General features: G+C 36.3%; 1 protein-coding gene across 8 annotated transcripts in view; it reads left to right on the plus strand.

The window, feature by feature from the left end:
- Positions 1-5,784, plus strand: part of LOC131591448 (CUGBP Elav-like family member 2) — a 370,880-nt gene extending 365,096 nt beyond the window's left edge. For all 8 annotated transcript variants that reach the window (XM_058862167.1, XM_058862165.1, XM_058862164.1 and 5 more), the window contains 2 exons: positions 3,070-3,241; positions 4,540-5,784. In XM_058862167.1, coding sequence (XP_058718150.1) covers positions 3,070-3,197 — 128 coding nt within the window. In that variant the 3' untranslated portion in view covers positions 3,198-3,241; positions 4,540-5,784. The remainder of the gene's footprint in view (positions 1-3,069; positions 3,242-4,539) is intronic.
- Positions 5,785-12,021: the final 6,237 nt, after the last annotated feature.

Consider the following 12,021-nt stretch of genomic DNA (forward strand, 5'->3'; position numbering starts at 1 on the left):
GCAAGATTTGTCTATCTGTTGTTTTGGTCCTATATTTGTGTTTCAAAAAGCTTATTTTTTTTCTTTTGTCCTCCCACCCAAAAACTACGACAGTAGTGCCACTGAAGAACCCATTTCTCTGCTAAATCATTAATGGTCATGGTGCTTGGTACAGTTTGGGTTTGGGTTTTTTACCTGTTTGTTCTTTTTGCCCCTTGTAATAGTAATTGTAATTGTGATTGTAATTAATTGTAATTGTAATAGTTTGCACATGCTTAGGGCTTCCTACTCTGGAGTTTCCAATCTCCTCCCCAAAGGAGGAAGAAGTCAAATTACAGATGAAATAGGTTGAACATCCAAAAGGTGTAAAGATTGTCCAAGTCTGTCCATTGGCAGAAATGGGAAGGAAAGCTTCATTCTGAGTGAGTGATAGACAGTGATGAATCTTTATGTAAAACTGCTTCACAAAATGAAAAATTCCTTTTCTTTGCAAAAAAAAGGACTTAGGCATATTTTCTTTTCTAGTCCAACCCAAAATGAATGCTCAAATGATAAAATGGTGATGAGGATGACCGGACAGTGCATTTACACCTGGAAGTGCTCTTCCATGAGTTCTCACAGGCTCCATGGGCTTTAGTTCATTCAGCAGACAAAGGGTTTCACTTTTCAAGCTTATCTCTTGCCTTTCATAAACCTTAGAATAAGAAAAATGAGATATGTAAGTAACGCAGAGGAGGGGGGACCCTGTTACATCAGTGCAGAAATGCAGTCGGCCTTATAGCAAAATTGTTACTTTAATGATGAAAATTATTTATCCTGATTATAGAGATACCTAAAGATCTAAAACAAAAATCAGAGTTGTCATGACAGGGTCTTTGAGAATCAATAAGAAACATCATTCCCACTTCATGTAACCTGTGGTTTAAAATTCAGACAAAAAATGATGAATGGGTGCAATCAGAAAAATACAAATAAAGGGAAGGAATTCCAGATTCCTCAGTAAGCTTTATAAATGAAGGTTCTCAATAAGGAAGAAGATGAGAGCCTAACAAGCTAATGCAGGTATTGCATTCTGGTTAAAGAGACAAACTGTGAATCAGAACAACAACTGAATGATAGGGGCTGATGCCAGCAGTGTGCTTGCTTCTCTTCATTCACCATCCACAGATGCCAAGTGACTAGATCACTTGTTTACTTTCCAGGTGGATAAAACTAGGTATGAAGGAAAGGAACTACAGCAATGATAAGTTCATAGCAGTAATATGTACTTAAGAGAATAAAGTGAAGGTCAGGAAAGCTGTAGAGGGAAATGCTGAATTGTCAAGGTAGGTAGGAGAAGCTACACCTCAGCTGTGGAGAATCTCTCTGGACAGTGCTACAGCTGCCTCCCTCTCGTGCTAGTTCCCTTTTCTATCCCTGAGGCAATCCTAGAACTGATGGAATGAGACACAGGACATAGAGCTAAGATAATGATTGGAGTCATGTGAACAGACATGATCTCCTAGAAACAAATAGGGGAAAGGAAGAAAGAAAGAGAGTGATGAAGCTCCTCAGGATTTGGCAATAAATTTAAGAGGGAATGATCTCAGGGAGAAAGTGAAGAAGTGGCAAGAGTTACTAAAACCAAGGAAGGTGTGGAGGAACATTAATTATCCCTTAAGGAGGTAACAAATAATCAAACACAGGAAAATATGGATAGAGCTTATTGGCTTTGGGCAGGAGAAGGTCTGCAGAGATTTAAATGAGAGGTGGTTTTGAGTGGAAGGAACAGAAGTTAGCCTGAGTTGTCAGAGAAGAGTCTTAAATAGTTTGGTGAAGTTGATTTAAGGTGAAACAGGGATGATCTAGGAAGGAGAGCAGCTGGACAAGGATACCTTGAAGGGGGGAGGATTTTATGCAGTGGGGAAAGTGTGATAACACTCTGACTCTGCAATTGGAAGAGGGTAGCAGTGCAAGAGCCATAAAAGGATAGGTTAAAGCAATGGCAAAGAGAGGTTATGAATCCAAGAAATACACAGACACTAAGCACAAATTAATAAAGCTGGTTGATGAAAGAGAGGCACTGAGAAGCCTGTGTGTTAGGAGTGAAGACAAAGTGTGTGGCATCCATGCTTTAGGAGAGTGAAGGGATATATGTTAAGGCAAATTCAACTGGAAAGAAGAGGGAGCATTTCAAAGCAGATGCATAACAGCAGGCTGAGTACAGTAATAATTAGCCCAAGCTCAGGCAGAGCAGCAGTTAGGCGAGCTTTGCAATTACAAGTGGGAGGCCCAGATATGAAAATGAACTTTGAGCTTCCAGAATCAGGGAGATTTGAATATATTATGAACAGAACATTTTCAGTCTCCCAGGGAAAAGAAATCAGAGCCGGGCCAGCCATTCTGAATTACCCGAGCAAGCATTATCCTCCTAGTTAGTGCTCACACACGAGGAGCAGATCTTGGAGTTCACATCAAACCCTACCATTGTCTTTATGATGCTGCTTAATTTTGATGGTTGTGTACCCCTTTGGGGACCAAGATACTGAAACAACTAACATTAAGGTACCCTGAGATCTTGAACTGGAAGGAGTTGTAAAATTACAAAATATTAATATTGCAACTGTCCTAGGCTGAGCCCAAGGGGATGAATGTTCCATAGCACACTTGAACTCACACCCAGGTGTGCCAGTGGGTTTAGGCAGTTTGGGGGTTGATTCTGTAACCAGGCTTGCTGTTTCAGCTTCCCTTTTGCAGACTGGCCTAAATAGCACTTCCTAATAGACTGGGAGGAATGTAGATACTACACTGAAAAGTGTTACAGTAATAAATACCTTCAGTCTCTAAGGTAGGTAGATAAATAACAGAATGGAAACTGCATTGCACCAAAATTGGCCAACTTCATCCCAGCTAGTAGAGAAATACCATGAAGGTAAAGAGGAAGGCAAAAGGAAATGGGAGAGGAAAAGGGATTTGAAATGTGATCAAAGAACTAATTGAAAGCGAGGTAAATGTGTCAAATAAATAGCAATCATAAAATTCTAACAAAATGCCTTCTGACATTTGTTCTAACCTAGAGCTGACTTTCTCTCTGTGTTCTGTGTCTCGCAGGTTTTGTTAGCTATGACAATCCGGTCTCTGCACAAGCTGCTATCCAGGCTATGAACGGCTTTCAGATTGGCATGAAACGCTTGAAGGTTCAGCTGAAACGCTCCAAAAATGACAGCAAACCTTACTGATCTTAACCCCAGATGCTTACTGCTCTTATTTTAGCTTTCTTAGGGTAAGTCCCATGAGCAAACCTGTCCTCTGCAGGGGGGTTAAGAAAGAACATAGAGCCAACCTTCACCAAGAGACAGTTATTTTTACAGTTACCACTTCCATGTCCCCACTTGTCCTTATTACACTTGGCTCCCATGTCCTTGCCAAGTAATTACTGAGTTGTGTTACTGTATTTTGTTTTGCAGCATAATTTATCTCCTTTTTGAAACAAAAATAAACGTCTTGAAATTCCAAACAGCACACACACACACACACAAAAGAAAAATGTGCAATTTAACTCTGTGAACCCTGGTGCCATTAGCACACAATAAAAGTTGTTTTCTATGGATGGATCGTATTTTACCAGGGTGGCACCAGCAGTTTATAGGTTAAAAAAAATGGCCTCATGCCAGTTGAAGCACTTACTTTGTAACAAAAATTGAAACAAGTCTTTCCACTACATCAACTTGTTTTTTGAGAAGATCTGATTTTTTTCGGTTCAAATCAACGTATTGTTATATATTAGTCTGATTTTACACTGGTCGTCTTTATATTTCATTTTTTTTTAAGTTCTTGTTTTTTTGGAAAGGATTAATGTAAAAAAGATTTAGAGATCTGTTTCTAAAGCTACAGGGTTTAAAATAAAAAAAAATAAAATAAAATGAGTGACAATACTTGATGTTTCTTGAGAGATAAATTTAATAATAATAAAAAAAAGAAAGCCACAGGCCTGTAAATTTTATTTGTAAAAAGCATTTCTATTTTTATACAAAATTTTTACTGCCTCAGAAATAATGGAATTTATTTATTGCCTATTGTTAACTTATTGGATACCTAAAGAGCAGCTCTCTATGCTAGCTAGATCCTTTGAAGTAGTCTCTAGAGTAATTGTGCCAAGAATGGGCGCTTTTTCACTGTTGAACCCTCCACCCTTTGCAGTTCATGCTTTTATCCTCTTGTTTGTATTCGTCTGGTTATTTTGTTCGTAGTTTCCATTACCTAGTTTAAAGTTCAGTTGTCTGACCCTTTTTCCCCCCCTCTCCCTGTACCTTTCTGTTACATTTGTAGAATCTGGTTCTTTCCTCTCTTTTCTCCCCAAAGAGGAATCCATTCTCTCTGACTCCTTTCAGATGGATTCTTTTGGGGTTCCATTGTGTTCTTGTTGACAAGTATTGTAAGTTAATGCAAATTATGTGAATGGCTCGTAGGCTCTACTGATAAAAGATTTGCATTAGTTTTCTCCTGCACCCATAAAAGTGATTTTGTTTGTGCTGCATAGATTCTGTGTAACTTTTTTCCTCTTCCTTGTTTTTTCCCTAGACATCTCCATGCCCGTTAGCCCATCGTTTGCCTAGCATGTCCCTGTGGCGTCTCAAAAAAAAAAAAAGTTTCATCGTCCCGTCATTGTTTCTGATGTCTTTCTGACCTCACATCATATTTGGTTCTCCTACTGACCTAGTTTGACCTTTGAAATTTGCATGTGACCTCATCTAGCTATGAATTCTGGGAAGTCAATGTGAAAAAACATTGCTGCATTCATGCAAGACTGAAATTTATTATTAGATAAATTAATGATAGGATTTAAAAACAACCTGTGGCAAAATGTTTTTTCTTTCTTTCCTTTTTTTTTTTCAGTTCTGGTTTTTGGTTTCCTTCTTTCCTTGGAGTTTTTGTTTCATTTTGTTTGGGTTTTTTGTTTTGGGTTTTTGTTTTTCTTGGTTGATTTTTGGTTTTGGTTTTTTTTTTTCATTTCGTAAAAAAAAAAATAAAAAAAAACAGACTTGAAAGTATTATACAGGGATTGGCATTCTGCCTGGTCACTGGTGACAATAGCAATATGTGTCCAGAGGCACAGAATGTTGGTTTCTAACAGACTACTTCCAAAACAGTTTGAGAAATAAAACTGTCTGATTTTAAGTCTCTAGAGGTCTGTAATAGTTTTTACATTTTTCAGGCAGTGTAAAGTTTTTTGATAAGGCCATTTTAGGTGGCTCACTTTCTCATTAAAGTATATATATAGAACCACTTTTTGTAGATTAGTATAAGAAAATATTTACCCTGTTTTAGGGCAAATGCTACCTACTTGTGTCACCTTTTGCTGAACTGACTCACAGTTAGACAATCCATGGTTTAATGCACATGAAATTACCTATATTTTATACTGTTTCAATGTACAGAAGAAAGGTTACTGTAAAATGTGTTACGTTGGTGCTTCTGTGAATTAAGTTGTGGTTTCATCATGAGTCTTATGGTCTTAAGTGTTCTATGTTTATAAAAAGACAAGTTTAAAATTGGTTTACTTGAACAAGAACAAAAAGAAGATTCAAAAAAAAACAAAAAAAAACAAAAAAAAAGTTGTTTGCTTAAAAAAGAATAATTTCATGTGAAAATAAAAAAATATTCCAGAATAAGTTTGTGTTGGCTTGTGACGCATTGATGTCATTTTTTTATTGTGAACAATTTAGGTGTGTTTGTGTTCAGCAAAATGTGATCAGTTTTTCTTTTAAAGAAAAAAAAAATCAGTGAAACTATAGTGCCAAATTCCAAAGGTACTTTCTTCCTAGAGCTTCAGTGTGTTTCTTGTGTGAAGTAATTTGATAACATGGGTATTTTATTATGTGTTTTGTATAAATCCCTAATATTTAAAGAAAAAAAGAGGTTAAAAAGTTTGTTAACTTGCTATCCTGTGGTCTTGTTGCCTGAAATTGTTATTGTTTGTTATTTCTCTTTGATGTTTTTTGTAAAACATTGTATAAGTGCCCATGTTTCACTTTTTTAACCACTCTGCACACATCAATGCTGTGAAAGCAAACCTCACTATGTATTTTCTTCATATTGTATGGAAACCTCTAAGGTGAGAAAGTTTTGAACTTTTAACCCTTTCCACCCAGAGCTGTCTTGAGTGTTAATACCTTTTATACATTCACCATTTTGCTGTTTATTTTTATATATATATCTATATCTATAAATATATATATACTTAGTTTTTTGTGGTTTATTTAATACATGGTTGAAATCAGAACAATGCACAGGGCAGATCTGAAGGACAAAAATATTTTACTGCTGTCTAAATTTCTTCTGTATCTATAACTAAAATTATTTAAAACCGTAATTAACTTGTGGTTTTCCTTTTTAGATTTTGGGGATTTTGTCTTTTCTTAAAGAGCTTTTAATATGCTGCTGGAATATGCTATTCAGTATTAATAAAATAAAAGAAAAATAAAACAATTCTTTAATTATCTATTGTGTGAGCCACTCCCAGCCAGGAGCGGTCAATCCACCATTTGAAAACCTTGAGGAGAAAAAAAAAAAAGAAAAGAATAATAATATTTTTGTAATTTAAATAAATGAATTTTTGCTTAAATCAGATGCACTAGATCTTCCTGGGTGAAAATTCAGTGTGCACTGCAGTTAAACTACTTTTTATGGATAAAGTTTACATACACTGTAATGTTTGGTGTTATTTGCCATTATTTGTCACGGCAATATATTGGCTTACTCCTGCAGACACTCATACAGAGAGGAGTAACTTTACTCGTACCCGTGGTCCATGGGAATATCTGTGTGACTGATGTGGGTGTTTGCTGGAGGAAGCTCTTTGTAAGGAACCAGAAAACAGATGCTGGTAGCCCTTTTCACTGCCTTGTAAGTTTGACTGGGTTGCGTTCCTACCGCTCAAACAGTGACCAACAACCAAATTCGGTTCTTTGCCACCGGTTTAACGAATTTATTGCCAATCCAATGTGTGTGAGCAGCAGTACCTGCTACAGGTCATAAAGTGCCATACCTTCTTCCACCTCCTAGTTCTATCTGGTTATATCTGAAGCCACCTAAAATTAAAACGAAGCCCTATATGAGCAACATCAGCTGGTGCACTCTTGTCTCTCATCCCCAACTTAAATGCTTCTTTATGTAGAGCCCTGGGATGGAAAGGACTAGCCTTTAGTGATGCAAAAAAAGTTTCCTTCTTATAGCACATGCACTTATAAATAAATGATCTATACTTTTCTCACGTTTTTACTACTGCTGGGGCCTTCCTACACCCTTTGAGGGCTATTTTGTACTACTTGCAGCAATTGTGCGTATTCAAAGTATCATCTCACGTATGTTATATTATATATATGTACATATATATATATAATATGAGATCATCATTTGGATTGTTTAGAGACTGTTTCACTAATTTTGCTCGTTGTACCCACCGTCTAAATTTCCAAAGCTTTTGTAGATGCCCTGGTGTGTCCTGTGGGTTTTCCAGTCCAGTTAGAGCAGTGATGCCTCTGGTCCTTGGGCAGTGTAACTCAGCACCAGGCTGCCCTGAATTACACAGGACATTGGCTTAGCATTGGGAGACAAGGAATGTTTCTGTACTTCCAGGCAACTGAGATGAGTCATTGCTTAGAAAAGTGTCCATCTCTGGAAAAAAATTAAATTAAATTAAAAAATAAAAAATAAAATTCAAATACAAAACAAAAAACCAAAACATAACCTCCTGGGAGGCAAATTATCTACAAGTTCTCTTTCAAAATAATGAAAGGAAAAAGCTGCAAGGGTGCAAGGGCCTAATAAGAGAGGAAGTAAAACAAGGGAAATTGCTTTACAAAATTCTAATCAAAAGACTAGACTAGTTGTTTTATCAAACAAATTAGCTAATTGCAATGAAATGGCAGTCCTCAAAGGAGTAACAAGTTCATCTTTCTTTCACCATAGGGGTTACAGTTCCTTGGCTTGTGCTACTCTGGATCATTTTACTGTTTCTGTTTTTATTATCTTAAGTGCTAATTAACAAAAGGAAAAAAATATCCTGTAGTTTCATTACCTTTTTGGATAATGTCATACAAAAAGAAAAAAAAAAACAAACCTATGTATTTGTGTTTTTTTCGTGCTGTGGGAATTGTTGTTTGTAGATTAATAATACTATCATTTTGTTTAGAATTACAAACTAGTTTTTAAGTATTGTCTGAGAAAAGCCAAAGTTAATGCAATCTAGTGGAAACTGTAAGACCATTTGAGTATTGTTTCTGTTTTATTGATGCATTTGGATTTTGTTGTTTGATGGAATTTGAGCCAAAAAAAAAAAAAAAAAAAAAGAACAAAAAAAGGCAAAAAAAAAAAGCAGGCTTTCCTATTTCTACAACTTGATTGTACTTATGCATTTTGTACCAGTGGAACTTTTTATACTGGAGATTAAAAAACAAATGGAAATTTTTGTGGCTTACTCTCGTGGGCCCCCTCGATCATGACTGATTTTCAAGTTTGATTTCTGGACGGTAGAAAGAGAGTTGGTTTTGTTTAAAGAATTCAAAACTTTGGCTTGATTTCTTTTTTCCCCTTTGCTTATATCTAGTGTTTAGAATTTTGTCTTAACAAAAGCGGTAAGTTTCACTTTTTATTCTGTATCGTGCAGTTACACAATAAGGTAATTAGAATTAGGAGTACTCGGTCACTTTGCGTGGATAAATGTATTAGTTAAAACGTTAGGGGTTTGCTTTTTTGCTGTTTAGATCAGAGTTTTTTCTGATTCTTCTGTCCTCATTGTGAACATAACCGTGTAGTTGAAACAGTCAGACTTATTTTTGTAACGTATGTTATTGTGTGATGCAGTTTTTTGCTTCTGTCTCCAATATTAAACCATTTTCCTAATACTTGTCTCTCTACTTTGTGTGTTGTATTGTTGGTGGTCATTCTGTGTTGGTAATACATCTGCACACCTCACTGTTTCACGTGCCTGTTTTTTTTTTTTCTCTATTTGTTGGTTGTGTACAAAAGATACAGTCGATTCCACCTAAGTGAATAGCTGATTGGGGGGCAAAAGAGGATTTGTACATTTTAGACATGTTCTGGTTTCTTTGATTTTTTTTTTTTCCTTCTCTTCCTCCCCCAAGTCATGCCTTATCACTTGGATATTCTCTTGGAGCAGGAAGCATTTTAAATGAGTTTCCTGCAAAGTCCTATTGAAGGTAGCTTTTGTTAGCCTTCGAACTGCAAAACCTTCTGCACACAGACACACAGAAGACACCTGAAAAGATTTTTTTTTTTTTTTTTTTTTTTTGCTGTGGCATTTCAATCAGTCTGGAAAATGTGGATTATGGAGATCATTTCTTCCTAGTTTTTTTAAAAAAATAATAATAAAACTCTGCCACTATGTTGCAGAAGCATGTGAAACATTCAAGAAAAAGAGGATATAGCCTTGGGATTTTTTCCAAACTGCACAGTAATCTGTTGGCATATGGTGTTAGTCAAACTCTCCCTAGAAACTAATCATGTCTTAACTAGGGCTGGGAGAGCCTGCAAAATCTTACCAGGTGATCAAGCTTGTTATGAGCAGTGGTACATATAATACTTTAAAAAATATAACAAAATCCAAGTGACCACAGAAAGACTTTCTACTAAAGCCAATGGAAGTAAAAAAAAAAAAAAAAAAAAAAAAAAAAAAAAAAAAGCAAAAGAAAAGCAAAACAACAAAACATACCAAAAAACCCCAAACCAAAAAAACCCCAAACAAAATAAAACGAAGGAGAAATAAATGATGGAAAATTCCCATTCCAATGGGTGATATTTTGCTGTGGGCTTACAAAGCAGATCATTCTCAGCATTGGCTGATAGTATTACACAAATCTCAAAAGGGACTAAAGAAATATCATAGCACTTTTTTTCTCATTATTTTTTACACTTGGCTCTTACCTTTTTTATTCTTTCCTATAATTTTTTTCTCCTCACAAGAATCTCTCTGCTCTCCCCCAACCGGTGTCTACCATGATGAAATAAAAGCTGCAAAAGAAAAATTTATGTTGTTCTGGTTTACAGAAAGTCTCTTCTCTCCTCTGATCACAGATACAAACCTTACAATTTGGAGAGGGGGGAAAAAAACAAAACAAAACGAACCAAACCAAACCCAAGGAGGGGAGAGAAGCACTGGCAAGTGCTCTCTGGAATTCAAGCCATACGCCCCCATCCCTTTCCTTTGTCCCACTTTCTGTGATGCTCAGGAATCAAAGACCACTTAAAAGTGCTCTTATGAGACCCAAACGACACTCCTCCCTCTTGTCTCCTCTCCCCTGGTCTTTCTGGCGCTCTGGCTTTGGCTCACACACACAGCCCCATCAATACCGTCCGACAAGGTCCTGGCGCACTGGGTGTATCCGTGTGGTGTCAGCAGCAACGTTGGTTCCTGCATTTGGAAGACTTTTGACATTTTCTGGTGGCTTGTGAGTTGGCCTGGTTGTTACTGCTCGATCTATTTTTTCTAATTTTTTTTTTTTCCTTTTTTTCACTTTTCTGTTTCCATGAGAAGCAAACAAGTGAAGAGTCTGGAGCTCCCAAAAAGCTCCAGTGCTGTCCCGCAGGGTCTGTTCTCAGAGGTCAGGGGTCCAAGCAGCTCTAGGTTTAACCTAAAACCACAGGAGCCTGCAGCAGACAGCCCAGGCAGGAAAGCAGAACCCGATGGTCAGACTATATCCTGGGTCTTTGACACCTCTGGAGTTTATGATCTTGATTTGGATAATTTTGACACCAGTGGATTCAGTTAAGTAAGTTTTGACTTGCATGATGGATAAATCAGAACTGCTGTCTGGGTTTTTTTTAGCTTGCTGTGGATATTTTCTTTTTTTTCTTTTCTCTTTTTTTTCCTCCAAACTTGGTCTTAGGAAAGAAACTAGAGCTTTGTGAAGGGTCTTTTCTTCCAAAAATACAACTGAAAAAAAAAGACTTATACCGCAGTTAGGTTTCTTTTAAATACTCAGGGCTGAAAGATACAGGGTTTTCTTTCTTTTCTTTTTTTTTTATTTTTTATTTCAACAATGGAGGAAAAATGAGTTCCTTGAAGCAATGCAGCTGAACAGTTTGTCCTGCTTAAACACATGCTTTTAATTTCAATTATGTAAGGCACCTTGCAGTGTTAGCAAAATGTCTCATTGTTAGCTATATGTGTATCGCCATGGGAAATTACCAAACTGTCACAAGACTCACTGATTAAAGAATAGCCTGCCAGAGTGTGTGTGCCTTTGCCCAGTGTGACTCTTAGGTATTAGGCTAAGGAAAACAGTTTAACAAAATGTAGTGTGAATCATTCCTGATAAGTGAATAAAGCATTGTGACCAAGCAATCAGATTATTCACTTATCAGGAATCGACTGTACTGATAGTTTGCCTGATCGTTTTTGTTCCTCATCTCTGTTGTAGTTTCACTACTTTGCTGTGTTCTGTTTTTTCTCTCATGCTCTTAGCAAAATCACTGGGAATATCCCTTCGTGTGATCATGAAACGTGCTACTGAGTAACAAATAAAAAAAAATTAAATATAAAAATGATATCTTAACAAAATCTATGCACTTGCTATCAGGAACACAATACTGGATGTGTCTTATATATATTGAACTATAATAGTATTCGATTTCTTAAATAAAGCTTAAGAAAGGATTCTGTTGTCTGTAAAATTTTATGAGCATTAAATGGAAAAAAAAATGTTTCTAGGGTTGGGCGCTTTTTGTTATATGAAATCTTCTTGGGTATATGGTCTTTAACCATGCCCAGGCAAATGTTAACTAATTTGCTTGATATTTGATTAATAATGGAGACTTTGAAAATTAGGCTTACTGAAATCTGTGGGGAGAAAAAGTCTTGCCATTCAGTGACTTGGAGCACAAGATTCTAGGATGCAGAAATTTTGATCTCTTTCTGTATTTGCAGAAGGAAATGTGCTTGGTTTTGCACTAAAATAATAATAATAATAATAAAAAAAAGCTAAAATATGTGAATACCATAAAAACATACAATACTGTACTTTTTGGTATATGACTTTTTTT

The sequence above is a fragment of the Poecile atricapillus genome, chromosome W (genome assembly GCF_030490865.1).
Source record: "Poecile atricapillus isolate bPoeAtr1 chromosome W, bPoeAtr1.hap1, whole genome shotgun sequence".
Lineage (NCBI taxonomy): Eukaryota > Metazoa > Chordata > Aves > Passeriformes > Paridae > Poecile > Poecile atricapillus.